General features: G+C 42.4%; 1 protein-coding gene across 4 annotated transcripts in view; it reads left to right on the top strand.

Moving 5' to 3' along the window:
* The window catches only part of CAMSAP1 (calmodulin regulated spectrin associated protein 1), a 34,678-nt gene that overhangs the window by 10,250 nt on the left and 4,059 nt on the right, over positions 1–20,369 (top strand). For 3 of the 4 annotated variants that reach the window (XM_051808075.1, XM_051808078.1, XM_051808079.1), the window contains exons 3-13: positions 7,811–8,073; positions 8,634–8,795; positions 9,411–9,491; positions 10,441–10,473; positions 13,638–13,779; positions 14,712–14,851; positions 14,951–15,047; positions 15,490–15,667; positions 16,492–16,586; positions 16,957–17,041; positions 17,405–19,841. In XM_051808075.1, coding sequence (XP_051664035.1) covers positions 7,811–8,073; positions 8,634–8,795; positions 9,411–9,491; positions 10,441–10,473; positions 13,638–13,779; positions 14,712–14,851; positions 14,951–15,047; positions 15,490–15,667; positions 16,492–16,586; positions 16,957–17,041; positions 17,405–19,841 — 3,713 coding nt within the window. The remainder of the gene's footprint in view (positions 1–7,810; positions 8,074–8,633; positions 8,796–9,410; positions 9,492–10,440; positions 10,474–13,637; positions 13,780–14,711; positions 14,852–14,950; positions 15,048–15,489; positions 15,668–16,491; positions 16,587–16,956; positions 17,042–17,404; positions 19,842–20,369) is intronic. The other variant, XM_051808076.1, reaches the window with a different exon arrangement.

Below are 20,369 nucleotides of genomic sequence, written 5' to 3'. Positions count from 1 at the left end.
GGGCTCGGTGGCCTCGTGCCTTGGGTGGTGTCTGCTGGGGCTCCACAACTCACCCTTGTGTCTGGACCTCCTGGACCAGTGAATTGCTCAGTGGCAAGTCTGTTTGTGCACTTGGCAACACAGACTTTGATTGGAGAAGTATTTGGCTTTCCTTTCACCAAGGACTAAAAAGAAACAGCTTTCCCCGTGGCAGAGATGTGATCCCTGGCTGGAGCAGCCTTTGCCAGCTTTTCTGCTTGCATTTAGGCTTGTGCAGATTACATTTAGCAGCACTTAAATGCCACAAACAGTAGGAAAAAATAAACTTTTTCCGTGTTATGCTGGTGGTGCTGCTCCAGTGAGTAAGGATTTGTGTCCATGTGTGTCTCTGCAGGACTGTGACCCGTGGAAATGTAATTTGATTTTTGAAATGGCTCCTGCAAGTCGTTGTCACATGTTTAGCCATTGCTGCTGGAATAGCATTGCACAGTCCCTCGAAATTTATAAGCCTCTTTAATTCATAGAGAGATGGGTTTAAGAAGGTTTCCTATGAGCTTATAATTTTGAATAATATTTGAACTTGATGACTTGATGTCATCTCTCAGGGTTATGTTTTTGTTTTAAGATGTTGGATGTGTTCAGTGAGTGATTTTCTTATTTAAAATCTCACTATGCAGATGAAAGATTTGGGGGCTTTTTTATTATTTTAGACTAATTTCTGGTCAATTTGGTTAAAAAAAATGCTTCTCTGTTTATAATATTAAAACATGTTCTGAAGTAAATCTTACCTGATAAGGTTTCCATAACTACCTTCAAGTGGCTGATTAAGGGTGTTTCCCTGAAATGTTAGATTTGGATTTGATGCATGTGAATTGACAGAATTTTGTGCCTTGATCTTTCAAATCCTGGTGCATATCCTGGATTTCATTTTGATCTGAGTAAGGCTGAGCTCCTGGGGAAGTGTGGGAAGGGTCAAGAACAGGAATTTGATTCTGGTGTAGACTGTCACTGAAAGTCATTCATCGCTGCAGGTTTTACCTGCAACTGTATTTTCTCTTTACTATTAAAAGATATTTGACTTCCCCACCTCTAAGCTGGCATTTAAGTAGGAAAATTCTTCATCCTTTGTTGTTTTCTTTTCCCTCAAGGACAAATCACTGGGAGCATGCATGACAATTTAGATTTGAACTCCTAGTTTTGGCTTTGTTTCATTTGATGGTGCACTCTTCCTCTTTTTTTGTTTTTTGCCTTCTGGCCATGAAAAGAGAATTTTGGTAGCCAAACAACTGGAGCTAGAGAAATTCTGTGAGACAGCCCCTCTTCTTGCCCAGGAATTGGGCTGAATGGTTTGTTCCTGGAAGCTGGAGCTCCTGGCTCTGGTGGATGCCTGGTTGGCACAGATGGACCCCAGAGGGAGGTCCTACAACTGTTTGTCAGAATTCCAGAAGGCAGAGGGGAAGGATGTTGTGAAGGAAGGTGTTTCCCCATTCAGCATCATCCATCTCCCCAGATAAATCTGGGAATACTGACAGGGATCACTCTGTGCATCTGGAAACCTGCACTTGGAAGATTCCAAGTCCTTTTAGCTGAGACAGTGGTTTGAGAAAATGAGGTTTCATTAGAACAAAATTACCTTTATTCATCCACAAACTTCCATGGGAACCCAAGGGGCACTTCAAGGAATTCTCCTGGCACCGAGAAAATAAAGTTCCTGATGTTTAAGTGGTCAAGAAGCAAAACTACCACTGGGTTTGTGGAACTTTGGTTCACAGGAGGTGAGTGTGGGAGGTCTGGGGAGGCTTGGCAAGCCATCCTTGGGGAGATCACTTTTCCACAGCCATTGGAATGAGCCAGATTGCCAGGCAGGAATGAGACCAGGTGCTGCCCAAAGCTGAGCAGAGGGGAGTGACCCTGGTCCTCCAGCCCCACTGGCCCCTTGGGCTCTGAGATAAACACCCCCAGGATGTTTTTGTTTGGTACCACTTGGGAAAATAGACAATGACAAGGAAAAATTCTGATTTCTTGGCAGATTTAGTTAGTGCAGCGTTAGTTTATGTGCAGAAATGATGTTTTCCACCATCACAGTTATAATGTCAAAACTCAGATATTGAAGGAGCATATGGAAGTGTCTCAGTGCTGCAGCTTGCTGGGAGCAGGGGGTTGTTTCCAGCCCTTTCCATAACAAATGTTGTTGCCTCTGTAAAACAGTGTGTAAAATTCGGATTTTTCAAAAGGAACTCAGTGGGTTTTACTTATTTATCAGGCCTGGGAGCTTTACATAGTTTCCAGACTTAATGCTGACAGTAGCCTGAGACCTTTGGCAAGATGCAGGCAGGAAAGCCAAGAGCTAATGTAATGCATTGGAGGGGAAATGCAAGTTGGCTTTTTTTTTTTTTGGTCTTTGAAGTGCTTAAAATTTACTTGTTAAATAAGGTTTTACAGTGCTGTGATATTTACTGGTTGGCAGAAGCAGTGTGAGCATGTTTCCTGGGCTAAATAGCCTAAATCCCTGGATTCCCTGCTCTTCTTTGTCAGCTTTCTTCTCAGGTTGGTAGCAAAAATACTTGTAAGAAAGCTCTTGTGTTTAGCAAATATTCAACAGTTAAGCATTTGTTCCTTTAACAGCACCTGTTTCATAAACACTGGGTATTATTGTGTGGAGTTTACAGGGGTGAAGGATTCCATAATTATTATTTTGTCTCTCCTGCTTCATCCAGGTTTGTGGCTTTGTGCTCGATCAAAAGATATGATAATGAGCGCGGTCGCTCTCCCAGCACTTCCCAAAGCCTTTGGCTTGGCTTTTTCCTGCCTAAATGTTCCTGTGCCCTGTTCCACATCACTTACAGGGTTTATAATTCACTGCTGGAACGAGAACCACCAAGGAGTGGGTTTAATTCTGGTGGTCTTAGTGCCGAGAACATGTAGTTTCTGCAGCTTGGAGGACATCCATCCAGTGCTGAATAATTCTGGGGACAGATACTGATCCTAATGAAATCCTACTCAGAATTTGAATAAGCTCTGTGCTGTTTACCATCCCACTTTGGCTCTCTTTCCATGGGAAACCAGTTCTTCGTGCTTCTGGAGGTAAAAGAACATCTGGGGTGTATCCACTGCAGCAGTTCAAGGGATAAGTCAAATTTGTTCAGATTGCTGTATTTTTCTTTATCAAGTCACAATCAGGTGGTTGTCTTAGAGCAGGTTTTTGTAAGTGAGATGATAAAGGAGAGGAGAGAGTCTGGCAATAATTGTCTCTCTGCTGGTTGTTGCAAGTGAAGTTATTTTTATAATCCTCTAAATGATGTTGTACTTGGTGATTTGTACTCAGAACTCAGTTTTTGAGAGATTAGAACTCACTGATATGATGGCACAGACTGAAGGAATTGCATCAGGAGAAATCATGGGGGTTTATTTTTGGGTCCTTCCTCTCTTACACAAAGAGCTGGTGAAGGTGTCTCCCCAGCAGTCTCAGCAGGGCAAGAACACTCAAGAGTTTATGCTGCTGAAACTTGGAAAAAATATATTACTTCATTTTATAAGTGTGGGAAGCAGGAAAAATGAGCATTTTTGCTCCATAATGAGCTGACTGCATGCAAATCATTAATAGGGTATAAAATTTACATGAATTCCATGTGTGAAAGGGATCCAGTCAACTCTGGTATCAAGTAGGGTGGTAAATTCTCCAGCAATTCTTGATAAAAAACTGAACTAATGATTTTCACCTTCACAGAGCTGATTGCAGGTTATGTGCTGGTTTTAAATTACTATGAAAACATCAGTAGTTTTTAAGTTTCATCTTTTGAACTCTCAGTTTGCCTAAAACTGGCAACTCTAAAGCCTGTCTTGAAGCTGATGCAAACAAAGAAGGAGATGATTTAATTGTTTTTGGTTTGCTTGGTGTGATTTGTTATTCAGCAGAAAGTTTTGTAGCTTAGAAGTGAATTGCTCAAAGTTAATTTTTTTCAGGTCGATTTTTTTTTTTTTTAATTTCCCAAATTCCAAACCATAAATGTGTAAAAAACAGGAGTTTTAATCAACAGAACTTTTGTAACATCTGAGTTCATTTATAGGTCACAATGGGAAGGTGCTGAAAAAGATGCTGATAAAAACTGGGACTTGGAAAGATCAGTCTCTTAGGCTGTACTTTCAAATACTTTCAAATATTGAAGATATCTCACAATTAAACCTCTTTTTTGTGTGTAACTGCCTGGGAAGGCTTTTTTGGCATAATTGCATCCTGTTCAGAACATCAACTGCATTTGGAAGTTTCCCATCTCAGTTATATATTTATATAGCATCCCATTTGCATTGCAGTTTTTTCTACCTTTATTTCTCATTTATTTGTGCCTGCCATGTGGATAGTGCAATTATGTCTGGTATAAATAAATGTGAATTAAATAATAAAGTTAATATCACTGCTCTTGAGCTTTGATAGGGCTTTAATATATTAAAATTTCCATGGCTCTGTCTGTCAGGACATGAAATCAGTTACAAAACTGTTCCTATGTGTCACAGACAAATTTAGCTGGCAGAAGATGGGGTAGAAAATAAAACTGGGCAAGTGTTTGCTGTGAAATAAGTTGCTATTATGGGAGGATTAATGTTGATGAGTAACTTCCTCTGATAGTATTCAAATTATTAATCCTGGTACTGGAAGTTATTCCCACCCTGACTTGCCTTTAATCCTGGTCAATCCAAATCCATTCAGTCCTTAAGCACTTATGTGGAGATCAGGAACATGGAGTTGGAGGGTTCTTCAGTAGAGGAGACAAAGATTTCAGATTTCTTGGCTGGACATTCAGAGTGAACAACAGCTGATAAAATACAAGGGGGTTTTTTTGCTTTGCTTTGGGGTTTTGTGTTTGTTTGGGGTTGTTTGTTTGTTTGTTTGGGGATTTTTTTTTAAATATATTGATTTCTGTGACATGGAATCTCCTCACTGAGACCCAGATCCAGTCAGTGCTAGAAAAGGCTTTTAAAAATCATTGGAATGGAGCTGGTTTAATCGAAAATTGATGTGGGAGGCCTGGCTGCCCCTGTCACACTGAGCATCCCCTTCCAGGGCTCTCCTGCTTTAATATGTGTGTAAACGCCCCAATCCAATGGATTGTATCCCTTGGGGGGGGGGTGAGTGTTGCAGAGAAACCTTTCTGCTCTCTGGAATTACAGTCTAGAAAATAATCTCAGTCTGTTCTTTACCTCGTGGAGAAGGACCTGAGGAAAATCCAGAGTGCAGGGTCTGTCCAAGGCTTGGAGGGACTCTGTGTCCACCCATTTCATCCCAGTTCCAGCCAGTCACTGGTGGAGGGCAGGTGTTGGTACAAAACCCCTCAATCCAAGTGCTTTCAGACATTTGAAATTTGCTTTTTTTTTTGCTTTTTTTTTTTTGGGTTTGTGGTTTCAAAAAAAAGCCTTTCAAACTTGGAGTGGGTGCTAATGCTCTGCCAGAGATGTACAACTTCATGGATATTTTATGAGCTTGTATTATTGCCTTTCACAAATAATTCTAGTACAAAGCAAAGTGGCTTGGGTTGTTAAAGGTGTAGCTGCTTGTAATGAGCTCAGATGTTGAATTGTATGAGCTGCTTTGCATTTAGATTTTTGGATCTTTAGAAATGGAAGCTCGAGTTCTCTGCCTGGAAACTGCAATGGCCATTAAATGGAATTAGCTTTCAACAGCCTTTGATTTTAGGTCAGGTTGACTAATGTTAAGGAGATTAAAAATATTTGAATTTATTATGTATTTCACTAAAAATGGACACCCATGTTAACAAATGCCACTCAGGCAGTGCCAGTGGGATTTATTGTGTCTCTTCCCAACCATCTTCAGTATAAAGTCACATTAAGTGTCACAGAAAGAAAAAATAGTGATCTTAATTTTTAAAAACTTTAGAAAGCTTCCCATTTTGAAAAATAGGGACAGCACTGACTAACAATGGCTGTTAGAGATGTTGCAACAACACTGGTTTCTAAATGTTTTTGTCTATGTGAGATGTGCTTCTGGCTCTCACAGTAAAATTCTGTCTCAGTTTCTGTGTGAACATCAGGTGCTCTGCAGTATACAGATGTTGTGTGGCTTTTTTTTTTTTGCAGTTTAAGGATATGCTGTGGGTAGGAATTCCTTGGAATGGGAGAATTGAATTGTTCTGGTTGATGAGCTGAATGCAAAGTAAATTAATAATTCTTTTAACTGTAGGTGTACGTATTTAAAATGAACCATCGAAGTGACTTTGGGGAAGGATATTCAGAGGGACTGGATAGAACAAATAGAATTTTATGTCTGAAAATTAGGAAATGTCAGGCTTCTATTAAGACAATACACCTGAGGCTGGAAAATATTTTTTCTTGGGGTTGCAGACTCTCATTATTCCTGCTAAGCCATTATAAAGATCGATAGCTCCTGAGCTGGTTACTGAGTATGAGTAAAAGTATTTCTTTTGGGATGGATTTGAAACGTCTGAGACATATTTAGAGTGATTGGAATATTAGTTGTTGTCAGTGCCTTTCTCTCCTGGGCAGTAGCAAAAGTATCTTTATGGTTGGGGGTGTGCAAGGGTCAGGTCTTCTGTGTTGTTAATTTTAACTTGCATTCAAATTGCTACACTCAGGATCTATGTTCAGGTTGATAAAATCCTAATACAACTTGTGGAAATCCTGCCAAGCCAAAAGAAGTTAATTTTTAGCCTTGGTTTAAAGCTCCTGTTTAATCCAAGTGGCACGGGTTTGCTTCCTAGGCTTGAATTTTCATTTCAAGACCAAAAAGCTAAAATACGTTCTTGTCAAAAAAATAGCCCATCAGCTCACTGGAGACCTGATTGGTTTGCAAACTGCTTGTAAAGTGCTCAAGGTTTTAGTCAGATATTTTGGTCTTTCGATGAATTTTGGCAGTTCAGAACCAAGATATCAGTGGCTTAGTTTTCTTGTTCAGTTTGAGGCAGTGACTGAGCCTTGCAGTTGTGCTGTTGCTGTGTGCAGATGTTTTGGGATATTCTTGCTCCAAGCAGCTGCAGATTTTGCTTTGAAGATACACATAAATGGTGCCCATCTGATGCCCAGAGCATTTTCACAGAATCACAGGATCAACAGGGTTGGAAAGGACCTCTGAGATCATCGAGTCCAACCTGTGACCCAACCCCACCTTGTCCCCCAGACCGTGGCACTGATGCCACATCCAGTCTGTCCTTAGACACCTCCAGGGATGGGCAGCCCATTCCAAGGTCTGATCACTCTCTCTGTGAAGAACTTCTTCCTGATGTCCAACCTAAACCTCCCCTGGCACAGCTTAAAACTGTGCCCTCGTGTCCTGCTGCTGGTTCCTGGGAGCAGAGACCAACCCCCCTGGCTGTACCCCCTGTCAGGGAGTTGGGGAGAGTGATGAGGTCTCCCCTGAGCCTCCTCCTGTCCAGGCTGAACAACCCCAAGTTGTGCTCCTCACAGGAATTGCGCTCCAGACCCTTCACCAGCCTCGTTGCTCTTCTCTGGACACACTCCAGCCCTTCCATGTCCTTCCTAAACTGAGAGGCCCAGAACTGGACACAGCGCTCGAGGTGTGGCCTCACCAGTGCCAAATCTAGGGGCAGAATCACTGCCCTGCTCCTGCTGGACACTCTGTTCCTGTTCCAGGCCAGGATGGCCTTCTTGGCTTTCTTGGTGGCTTTCTTGGCCACCTGGCTCACGTTCAGCTGCTGTCACTCAGCACCCCCAGCTCCCTTTCTCTCCAGCCACTCTGTCCCCACCATCCCTCTGTTTTAACCTGTGCTCCAAACAGTTCTAATCCCAAAGAAAATCAAACCCCCCTAACACCCACCAACCAGCTTTCTCCCTGCTGTTCCAGACAACGTCCCAGAGGAGCTGAAGGACCCGTTTTACATCGACCAGTACGAGCAGGAGCACATCAAGCCCCCGGTGATCAAGCTGCTGCTGTCCAGCGAGCTGTACTGCCGCGTCTGCAGCCTCATCCTCAAGGGCGACCAGGTGGCGGCTCTGCAGGGCCACCAGTCCGTGATCCAGGCGCTGGCTCGGAAGGGGATTTACGTCATGGAGAGCGATGACACACCTGTGTCTGAGTCTGAGCTGGGCTCGGCACCAATCAAAATGGTGAGCTTAATTAAAGCCACTAACGAGCTGCCTTTTATTTAACGCTGGGTAAAACAGGGAGAGGGAGGGAAGAGCTCTTCGTTTCTAGGTCGCCAACTTTAGGAGTTTTTTGATTTTAAATACAGTTGGAACACAGCACTGTAAGTGTAGATACCCTTCTGGAAGATCTGTAACGAGGAGATCAGGGCTTGTTTCACTTAGGAAGTCTTTCCTGCCTATAAAGAAGTACCTTTCTCAAGGATAGGTGGATTGTTTTTTTCCTTCTGGATTCCAGAGGAAGCTTTCAGGCTCTCTCTCTGGTATGAGGAGAGAGAAACCCTCAGATGTTACAAAGATAAAAGCCTGGAATAGAACAGGAGGCATGTCTTTCTCAGGCCCAGTGCTTTTTGCAGCACTGTTAGAAGTTTTCCCTTGTAAATCCAGTGTTCTCCACTTTGGAATAAACTCTCCTGAACCCCTTGCACTGCCTGGCATTCTGGGGTTACCTGTGTGTTCCCTTACTTCACATCATTCTTTCAGAGGGATTTTACTTTTCAATACTCCTCGTTTTCCCCTTCCAGAGCTCTCACATGGCCATGATTGATGCTCTGATGATGGCCTACACCGTGGAGATGATCAGCATTGAGAAGGTGGTGGCGAGTGTCAAGCGCTTCTCTACATTCAGTGCCTCGAAAGAACTGCCCTATGATTTGGAGGATGCAATGGTTTTCTGGATTAACAAGGTAATATTTACTTTGGGGAAAGCATGCCTGTCTCTTATTGTCACTTTTCAGATATTTAAAATTATTCTGATGAGTGTCTTCCTTCCATCTTTCTCACCGGTGCATTTCCTGTCACCTTTTTCCACTTTTGCAGTTCCTTTTTCTTAGGGATGAGTAAAGATGGTAAATTTTAAAATGAGGAAGATAATTAGGAACTAAGTTAGGAAAACTGTAGAAATTGGGTTCTTTATTTTCAGACTGTGAGGTGGGGTTTTTTTGGTTGTTTTTTTTTAGGTGAAGGATTGTTTCATGTTAAATAACAGGGTGGAGTTAATTCTAACCAGCTTGAACACATTCACCAGAAATACTGGAACTTTTCCAAGGGCAACAGTTAAGTTACTGTAACCCTTTTGAGTGACACCAGAGTCACATTCCAAGGGGAATGTCTCCTTGCAAACCCAGGATTCCCTAGTTGTGATTACAGCTACTGTTAATAGAAAACTGTTGCAACATGTTATTCTGTGAACTTTTAATGTTTGTAGAATGGATTGACCATTCCATGGGAGGAAGAACACTTGACTTGTGGAAACATATTCAGATGTATTTTAATATACTTTCTATGTAATGTCCTTTTAGGTGAACCTTAAAATGAGAGAGATAACAGAGAAAGAGATTAAATTAAAACAGCAACTAATGGAAAGTCCAGGGCATCAAAAGGTAAAACAAATTTGTCTTCAATCTTGATACTGTGTGTTGATGATGAATGGATTTAAATATCAGTATTTTCTTTGTCAGAGAAATGGGAGGGCTCCAATCCTCAAAACTCCTGAGGTTTTGTGCATCCAGTTTGTTTTATCTCTGTCATCAGTGCCCTTCCTTCCTTACCTTTGGAGCCCACTGGTATCTTCTGACTTTCCTTTAAGTTTCAGTTGGATGAAAACAGCTTGTTTCAACTTAAAATAACTTGTATCAACTGTACATGGGTAAATGTGACTCAGCTTTCACAGCACAAAATATATATTATATATTTTGAAAGCTTTTGGGGTGTATTTTTTTTTTGCATGGGTTATTTGTCTAATGTATATTCAGAGACTTACTCAGGTTCTGTCCAGTAAGGATACTCTTGGCATTCAAATGTTACATGTGTGTGTTTGTAGTTTTTTCCAGCTTTTCCCCTTGAAATTATATCACAATGCACTAATATTGCAAAATATAGCACACTTTCATTTCTGGAGAATGTCAAACATAATGTCTGTCAGCTCTCTGAGCTCCCAATTTATGATTTCATAAATTATAAATAGTATGTTCTTTCCTCAAATTGGCATTGCTGGGCAAAGGGGATCAAAGTGTGACATTTGAACAAGGCACAGTTGTTTAATTTTCATGTTAGTGCCTTTTATGGAAAATAATATCCTTCAAAAATAAGGACCTAAAGAGCTGTTTAATTTGCAAACTGATGCATAGTCTGAAGGATCTCTTTAATTATTTGACTCTGTTGACTCTTGGGACTCATTTTTAATATCTTTAAATCTAAATTTCTAGGCTACAACCCCTCTAAAATATGAAAGTGTTTATTGCTGAAGTGCATTTAAGTATTACTGCTTTTAACTTGCATTGCTGATGTTCCTTTCCTATTCCCACGTTCCTTTCCTTGCTTCCTGAGCAGTCTCCTTCCAAATGGTATTGGAAATTAGTACCTGTAAGTGAACTACTTTTACACCAGTTGTCATCCACAAAACCATGGCTTTTTGAACTTCCTCAGAGTGTTTGCTTCCATTAAAATGCTTCTTAGCTGCTCTTTGAAAAGCACCTTTTTTTTTTTTAATTTTTTTGTAAGCTTTTGGGTCATCAGGCTTTGCTTCCATGACACGCTTTTTGCATACTGTACAGCATCCAGCATAATCACAGCATCCCCAAATTGCTTCCACACTGCAGGAGGGAGGGAGGGAGATGGAGCAGCAGCAGGAAAACCCTGGAGAATGAACAGTTGGAATATTTGTATTTTTGTTGGAAGTAGGGAACTGATCCCAGCACGGAGGTGAGGGCAAAGCTGGGCAGCTTAAATGGCTGTTGAATCTTGGAATCCATAAAGATACTCAGATGTTTGAGCTTAAATAATGCTCCTACACTGCTCTGGCACCTGAGTCTGTCAGGACCAGAGCTCTGTTATTCCTTGGGATGGGGTTGGGAGGTTGGACAGACCACTTTGGATCCCGTGTGACACCTGCCCAGTTAATGAGCCTGAGCTGGCAGATGGGAGGGGAGACAGTTTGCATATTGGAACAAAATGCTTGTTTTTCTTGATGCTGAAATGTGAAAGTGGAATATCAATTCCACTCTTTAAAAAAAAAAATCCCACTCTATAAAAAATACCAAAATTGTACTTGTGGTATAAAATCCTACTTTGTTCTGTTGGAGTGTTCTGGGTTTATTTTAACTTGCAGAGGTTTTCCTTTGTTCCTTTGCTTTCCTGAGCTTTGATGCCCTTTCTCCTGCACTTGCAGGAGTTGGTGTTGCTCATTTTCCCTCAGGGGAGATGGGAGTTGTTGTCTCAGTTGCTGATTCCTTGGAAAAGGCAGGTGTGATGGGGAATTTTCCTGTCCCCATGACCTCTCTGCCTTCCCACAGAGAGCTCAGTCCCACTGCTGCCTCCTAATCCTTTGAACCAAATATATGGGCTGCAGTAAAAATTTGAAATATCTTAAACCAAAGGGGTAAATAGAGGTTGTCTCACTGCTACAACTTAAATTAAACTGGTTTACTGGCAGATTTTGCAGTCTCCAAAAGTAGTTGTCAGATTCTGTCACTTCTGTATTTCTTTTTTATTTTGTGATTTGGGGCATTTTTAATATAGAGTTGTCTCTATTTCAGTAGCACCATTTCTGCTCTTTAATGCATACAAATGTCATTAATTGTGTGCATGGGCAGGAGGGGAACAAACCACAAAACTCAACTTAGAATATGAGAAAGAATTCAGAGTTTTCAGTATAAAAGACTGAATGGTTAAGAGAATAATAGTTGAGCAAAAACCAAGGAATTAAATTAAGTCCCTAAAAACCCTCTTTGATAAATTGGTGGGATTTTTCACCAAAGCTACAAGAAACAAGGAATTCTTAGAGATTTTACTTCTCAGTGTTGACTGCAGTTGGTTTAAATTCTATTTAAGCCTATTAGAAAAGAACTATTTTTATCTACTTTAAACATAGGAGGAATTAAAGTTTCAAAAGAATTTCTGAAGTGTTTGGTTTTTTTTTTAATATGCTTACTCCCAGTGGCTAAATGCTGACCCTTTTAAGCTAACCAGTTCACCTGAGTGTGCACACTTATTTTCCCAGGCTGAGGGACCACATTCCCAGTGCATAATGGATGTTGCTGATGCTTTTGATTTGTTCTGTTGTTTGAATAACCACCATCCTATATCTCACTGTTTCTCTCTGTGTAAGCCTGATCTGATGCATGCCATATCACACTGCATGCTGGAACCAGTGGAATATGCTCGTGTGGTACAGTATGATTCCCATTCCACTACATATTCATGGAGTGCTCCAGGCTGGGGAAAAAGATAATTTGCACCTGGTAAAAGGACAGGAAAAAAAACCAGCATTAAATACAGAGATAGCTTTGAGTTCCTTGGGAAACTTAACTTATATTTATGCAAAACAAAGAAATGAACCTGGTTCTTACTCCTCCGAGCGATCTTCATTCCTCTGAACAGATTTTTTCACAGCCTGTGCCATCCTGAGTTGACACATAGGAGTGTGTGTGTGTATCTAGAGAGCTTTCCCAGGTTGGCTTGGAAAAGGGTAGGATGCCATTGGTAAAATGCAGCTCTCCTCTGATGGTTAAATCCATGATTGGTGTATCTGCACATCAGACAGGACGGGGGGTTAAATGCTGAGTGTTATTAATGCCCTGAAGTGCCAGAGGGCTGGTTTTGCAGCACTGACAGGGGTTCCTGCCAGTTGTTGTGCTCCTGCTGTCCCACTGCTTCGCTGCTCAGCCAGACACAGCCTCCAGTGCAGTGCAGTGTGGGGGTGATTTAGGAATTAGCAACCCTGCAACTTCTCTTGCAAAAACTGCAAGAGGCAATGCCAAGATCTGTTCTTCAGCTGTGGCTTTAGCAGCTCCAGACCCCCCGAGGGCTGGGGGTGGTTTGCCAAAGAGGCTGATTTTTATTTGTGGTAAATCATGGAGATTTTTGCTGTTCACATCAAGCCCTCCTTGCTCCTCTCTCTGACCATTTTGGAAAAGGCCATGGGTTTTATTTTTGTCTGCTTTGCCCTGTTTTGATTTTCTCTGAGACAACTTTGCTGTCCGTGGATGTGGGTAATGTATGAGAGATCACCAGCTCATCTGAATTATTTTTTGCTGTGTTTTGGTTTGGTTTGCCCAAGCTTTAAGTGTTTTCATGTAGTTATCCATGTCTCTTTCTTTGGATCTGCTGCTTTCATGCATCTGTGGGGAAGATTTTGACTTCAATTGGTTATAATGAATTACAATGTGTGAATGAAGGGAGGAATCCAGCAGCATGGATTGCTCCCAGACACGAGGAGACTGAATGTAGATGAGCAATCTGGTCTAGTGGAAGGTTCCCTGCCCATTGCAGGGCCTTGGACTGGATGACCTTAAGGTCCCTTCCAACCCAAACCATTCTAGTATTAAAAGGAAGCACCATATTCCTCAGAATTGGCTTCCAGGGAGAGAAAAGCACACCCTTGTCAGCTGGTTTGATTGGAGCAGATGCTATAAAGGATCCACTGAAAAGAGGTTTCAATGCTTAACAAAAATGCCTTTTTTTGGCCTTTCTTTCTCTTGTCTTTTTGCATCTTCAGCATCATGTGAACTCCTGTTTTCTCTTGGTAGGTGCGTTACCGACGGGACCATCTCTCCAGCAGACAATTACCCTACTTCCCTTTGCTGGAGGATCTGATGAAGGATGGCAGTGATGGTGCTGCTCTTCTAGCTGTGATACACTATTATTGTCCAGAGCAAATGAAACTGGATGGTATGTAAAATAAAAGTTTCCAGGGGAAAAAAAAAATTAAATCTTTGAAAGCTGAATTAGAAATACATTATCAAATAAAAATGCAACACAGTAGGTAGTGGAATATGGCAAGTCAGAGTCAAATCACATAGAATCTGCATCAGTTTTTTTACTTAGTGTATTTAGAAGACTGTGCCCTGTATATTATGAGCTACAAAAATAATCCTTTCTTTTATAGATTTGGGTGAGATGGCTTTCTTTGCTCAAATAACTGAACTGGTTTTTAATAGGCCAAAAAAAAAGGAACACACATGTCCACTAGTGTTAGCTGATAGGTCTCCTGTTTTTCTGTAGGAGTGCATAGCTTGACATTTTAAAATCTAGATTTTAAAATACTTCCTCCCAGTCTTCAGCAATTGTCACTCTCAGCATTGCAAACATGTGTTCTCTTCTCCAGAAAATGTGTTGTTTTTTTTTTTAATAATTCGTTTTCCTTCTTGCATTCACTTCGTCAGATCAACATTTTGTGTTGGTTTTTAAATTCCCACATATGTTGTACCTTGCAGAGCTCCTGGGTGTTTTCAGGAGGGTGAATCCTAGGAGTAACATTTTGTTAGATGCAAATCAAGATGTCTGGTTTTAATTGCTTCTGTGTTTTGTCATCCTCTGTGTTCTCTGTAGCCTGCTTCCCTTCTCTGTTGCTGTGACAGACAGAATCCTCTGTGGAGTCAAAAATTAATGCAGAATTGATACTGGTTTATCTGTGCTTTTCTTCCCCCTTTTCCTGTCCCCCTGGGATTGAACAGGCAGAGAAATGTCCCTGGTAGCCAGTAAATACTCCAGGATGGTGCAGAGTCTGGGAAGCTCCTGTTTGTGGTGTTCCTGGGAGGTGGGATGGAAGGCTAATTCCTTGGAGCAGTGCCATAATTTCCTCCTCCCTCTCCCCTTCCCAGATATCTGTTTGAAGGAGGTGACATCAATTGCAGACAGCCTCTATAACATCCAACTTCTGAGAGAATTCTCAAATGAATACCTGAACAAATGCTTTTACCTCACCTTGGAGGACATGCTCTATGCTCCTTTGGTTTTGAAGGTAAGAAACATAACAAAGGACATCTCTTCCAATAAAATAGGGGTAAATCAGGAGTGGTTTGTTATTGTGAGGTGTAATTTCCCTTCTTCTCTGTTCCAGCCTAACGTCATGGTGTTCATTGCAGAACTCTTCTGGTGGTTTGAGAATGTCAAACCAGACTTTGTCCAACCCAGAGATATTCAGGAAATAAAAGATGGTAAGTTTTTAACCATTGATAAATGTTAGTATGTTACTTAAAAAATACTTACAATGCAATGAAACTGTTGCCTGGTGATGTTTCCTTCAAAACTTGCTTTCTACCCGAAGTTTATTCATGCTGGGGTTCTTTGAAAGCAGTAAAAACAGAAGGAAAGTTAGTCTTACATCCACTTGAGTTCTAATTTTTTTGAATGGGTAATTTTTGAACAGGTAAAATTTTCCTCTGAACCCACTACTTAATTATTTATTTGAAACTTTCTTCCCATTAAGGTCACTAGAAAATACACATTTTTGATACTCGCGGTTTTATTTTAGCGTTGTGTTGTAAGGTTTGCTCTCTAATATACTGCAATTTGAAAACTTCCTTTCCTGTTTTGTCATTTTAATGGCCTGTGTGAGTTGTAAATAATGTAAATGAATGTTGTAAAAATATGTCCCAGTCAAAGCAGTGATGCAGCAGAAGAGCAGCCGCCCCCCTGTCCCCATCTCCAACGCCACCAAGCGCAGTTTCATGGCCAGTCCTGCCAGTCCCAGCCCAGCAGAGCTGCAGCCCTCGGCCCAGACAGCCCCTGAGGCCTGCAGCAGGTACTACCTGCACCCCGAGGAGCCTGAGTACCTGTAAGTGTGTCCTCATGGTGTTTGAGCTTCAATTTATCTTCAGTTCCTGCCTCGTGTTGTCATTTTGCTGCAAACTGAGCGGATTTGAGTTGCAGTCGGTCTTTAAAACAGTCCCAGTTCTCAAGTTCACAGAAACACTTTGTGCTGTTGTTCTTTAGCCAATGCCAATAAGCCCCTGCAGGTGCCTGGCAGAAGCTCTTAGTCTGGCTTCTGGTTTGGAAAAAACGGGAAATATTAAAACTGGGTTGGATATTAGGAAGAAATTCTTCCCTGTGAGGGTGGGGAGGCCCTGGCACAGGTTGCCCAGAGAAGCTGTGGCTGCCCCATCCCTGGAAGTGTCCAAGGCCAGGTTGGACGGGGCTTGGAGCAACCTGGGACAGTGGAAAGTGTCCCTACCCATGGCAGGGGGTGGAACTGGATGATCTTTAAGATCCCTTCCAACCCAAACCAGTCTGTGATTCTATGAAAACAAACCTGGTCTGATGTGCAGGAAGGTCAATGACAAGGTTTTTCAGCTCACCTAAATTTGGTGGCAACCAAGAAGTTATTTCAACCTTTGTCTCTAATTTGCTGTTTACATAAGCAACATTTTAAATATAATGTGCTCAGAAACTTAGTTTAATGTCTGGTAATAAGTTTACCTTTGTATAGTTACATGTGAAAACCTTTTCTTCTCTTTAAGTAACTTCTTTAAAATTAAAGATACATTATTATGTTTTAAAGAGGATGGGGTAACTATTACCAGTTGTAACTTCATAACTATATAATTTTCTCATTATAGAAAAAAAATCTTGTAACAATGAATTTTTGCTTTTCTGAATCAGTGGCAAAGGAGGAAGCCCTGCCTTTAGCCCTTCCCATCCACTGCTCCCTTTGAGGCAAAAGCAACAAAAGTCTTTACAGGGAGAAGACAGCCCTGGTAAGTCCACCTTGAATTTGTGTTTCAACTGTGAGTGACCATCAATGTCAATAAAATAATAAAAATACAAGCTCATTTATGTGGGTGATTTAAAGTCAAACCTGTAATCACCCAAGTGGTGAGAATGTTGAGTCTGAATAAATCATCTTTGTTTGCATTAAAAGATTGTCAAGATCTTTTAAGAAACTTACTGGATTTTAATTTTTTTAGGCTTTGGCTGTGTCTGTGGTTGCAGCTGCAGCAAATCTGTTTGCTGCTGCCATCTGTTGGGGAAGGAGTCAGTCCTGTTGTTGTGTTTGCTGTTAAATAATGTGAGAGTGCTTGTCTAAAGACCATTTTAAAACTGTTATCAATTCACAAACCGTTTCAGGGCAGCGACATCGTTCGAATTCTCTGACCCGCGTGGACGGGCAGCCACGAGGGGCAGTTCTTGCGTGGCCAGAGAAGAAACCCAGGTAAGAGAGACCCTTAGGTATTGCAGTATTGCCCAAGGGCATAATCTGATTGTAGTACTGTGGTATCACTGCCTTAGAACTGGACTGACAGCCACTTAATTTTGATTTTTGTTTTCTTTTAATGTACATTTTCAGAGCTGACTGATTTTAGATTTGTATTGGAAATCCATCAGACATGATTTTCAGGAAGCACTCTTGAAAGTGGAAATATCTGAAGTTGCTGCCTGGTGTTGCTGGTCGCTTCACACAGGATGCATTTTTAAAATAAAGCAAAAATTTTAGCTCTCTGAATCATGATCTTTAATTCAACAAATTATAACTTGTTGGGCTTGAGTGTCAGCAGACTGTTCTTATCTTTTCTAGGCCTCTGTCTCAGCCAACACCGTTTGCTCTTCATCATTCTGCCAGCACTGATGTGGACCCCGGGTCTGGTGACAGCATCAGCCTGGCCAGATCCATCAGCAAGGACAGCCTGGCTTCAAACATTGTCAATGTAACCCCAAAAAATCAGCCCCACCCTCCGTCAGTGAAAGCCAACGGGAAGAGCTTGCTGAACAACGTGGAGATGGAGGATGAAGATGAAGAGCTCATTGCAATTATCAGATCTGAGGAGAGGCCAAACCGTGGTGACCTGGAGGTGCAGCACCCACCAGCCAGGGTGCCCAGCATAGTGACATCAGCGTGGTCCCCAAAAACCAACAGCGACACCTCGGACAGCAAACCAGAGAGCTTTTACCTGGAGCCCTTAATGCCTGCGGTTCTGAAACCAGCCAAGGAAAAACAGATCATCAACAAGGAGGATGAGTGTGGGGAGGGGAAACAAAGGAGTTTTGTAACCAAGAGGTTAAATGAAGGACACTTGCCTTTGGGCCGCAAGAAAGCGCCGAGCAGTCATGGTGAGCACGACCTCAATAGGACTTTTACTCCCATTTCTAGCTCTGATTTCACTCCAGCTGCAGATCCCAGTACTGCAGATCCAGTGGCCCTGGGGGAAGCAGATTTAGAAGCTTCCAGACCTTTGGCTAGTAGCAGTTTAGATCCTTCCTCTCAGGAGGTGTCCACTGGAGGATTCTTTCTTCATGCTGCTAAACCTGATGATGAGGTAACGAGCAAAGTCAATGTAAGTTATGTGAAAGGCCTCAGTTTGCACGGGCCGGACACGACCTGGACTGTGGTGAGACAGGACTCGGAGTCGGATCTCTTGGACATGGAAGACGCTGAGCAGGATTTGATGGCCATGGGTGACCATCCCATAGTCACTAAGTACATCGGGGAGGAAGAATCTGCAAAACTGCAAGAGGACATGAAGGTGAAGGAGCACGAGGACAAGGATGATGCCAGTGGGCGCTCCAGCCCCTGCCTGAGCACCATCTCCCAGGTGAGCAGCGTGTCCGTGGCCAGCGGGAGCGTCCGCATGACCAGCTTCGCTGAGCGGAAGCTGCAGAGGCTCAACAGCTACGAAACCAAGTCCAGCACGAGCAGCTCCCAGAAGACCACACCAGATGGGTCAGAGAGCTGCCCAGCACCACTGACCACGTGGAAACAGAAGCGAGAGCAAAGCCCCAGCAGACAGAACAAAGATAACGTTAATCTTTTGGCTTCGGAGTTGGTGCAGCTCCACATGCAGCTGGAAGAGAAACGCCGGGCCATAGAAGCTCAGAAGAAGAAGATGGAAGCCTTATCAGCAAGGCAGAGACTAAAGTTGGGCAAGGCAGCTTTCCTGCATGTTGTTAAAAAAGGGAAGTCTCCTGATGGCCCACAACCCCTTAAACCAGAACATTTTGCAAAAGAGTATGCTCGGCACAATGGGGAAGACTTAGATGAAGTTTCTTTGGGTTCCAAACCTGAGGAGTTTCTTGGGAAAGAGGAGGAGAGAGAAGAAATGCTCAGCGATTCTCAAGAAGTGGCAAAAGTCAAAATGCAGGAAAGCCTGGCTTTTGCTGAGCAACACAAACCAAAAGACTCTGCTGCTATACATGATCTGGAAAAGAGTAAAATTATTTCCGTCGCCCTCCTAGAAGACAACGTGACTGAGGTGGACATAAATGAATGTGATCTTTCTATTGAAAAACTGAATGAAACAATCAGCACCCTTCAGCAGGCCATCCTAAAGATTTCCCAGCAACAGGAGCTGCTTATGAAATCTCCAACAGTGCCATCACCAGGAACCAGAAGTAACTCTCAGGACCAAAAGGTAAAGCCTTCGATTCACTTTGTGGAGCCCCTGTCTCCAACTGGAATGAACAGTCTGCGGAAACCACCCCGGTTTGGCCAAGGGAGGACTCCTCGGTCAGGAAGACCAACTGATCTCAAAGTCCCTAAAGACAGACAGCAAAACTCAACACGAGTTAAAACCCCAACACCAAGTCTAGAAAACCTACCCCATTTAAGACCATTCCCACCCAACAGCTTGGCAAAGACACCCACGGAAATCGGCTTGGAAGGGAGTCCTGACCTTGGAAGTGGCTCTCAAGAGAAGTGTTTCTTTGATACCTATAGACTTCATGACGAGAGCAATCAAAGGGCACTTGTCCTCTCCACCTCCAAAGATGCAAATATTCTGTCTGAAATGAGCCAGGAGGTGAACAACAGCTTCAAGGAAACAGGGCTGAATTCTTCCGATGGCTCGGGCAAAGAGAACGTCCCGGTGGAGGAGCCCCTGAGGAGCAAGGCCAACCTCATTGAAGTGGACTTGTCTGACTTAAAAGCTCCAGATGAAGGAGAACTTGAAAACCAGGACAGCTCCACGGATCTGATCAGTGAAGGTGATCAGAAGTCTGGTGTGGGCTTTTTCTTCAAGGTAAATATGTTACCTCTCTCTCTTTGGTTGCTGTTCCTCACCCAGCACAAGGCCTGTTGTTGCCCACTTCATTCTGGTGGAACACTGCACAGACTGGTTGCAATATTTGGATATAAAAAAAGCTGCATTGGAAAACAATTACTTGTGGAAAAAGAAATTGTTGACTCAGTGTATGAAATCCTGGTGCTTTTTCACTTTCCTAGGAACCAGAAATAACCTTGATTTTCTTGTCTTTCCCTGAGTTCTTTTTTCTGTCTGAGAGACAGAAAACATGTTGTAAATACTTGAAAAAAAAAAGAATCACAGAATGCAAGGGAGGAATTTACCATTTTGAAATCTCAGCATCCTGTGAACCTGTTTCAGCTGAAAGAAAACATTCTGACAGAACACAGGTATCCAGTCAAAGCCTGCTGAGCAGACTGAGGCACTTGTCAGGGAGCTGGGAGGCTGAACTAGGGATTTTTTTTGGCATTTGCACCCAAATTTCTCTGATTTTGAGCAACCTAAAAGTCAAGGGCTCTAATGGAG

The sequence above is a fragment of the Manacus candei genome, unplaced genomic scaffold (assembly GCF_025592945.1).
Source record: "Manacus candei isolate 608988 ecotype Guabito, Panama unplaced genomic scaffold, ASM2559294v1 h1tg000071l, whole genome shotgun sequence".
NCBI classification, from domain to species: domain Eukaryota; kingdom Metazoa; phylum Chordata; class Aves; order Passeriformes; family Pipridae; genus Manacus; species Manacus candei.
The sequence above is the reverse complement of the archived record's forward strand: the minus strand, read 5'-3'. Positions and strand labels throughout refer to the sequence as shown.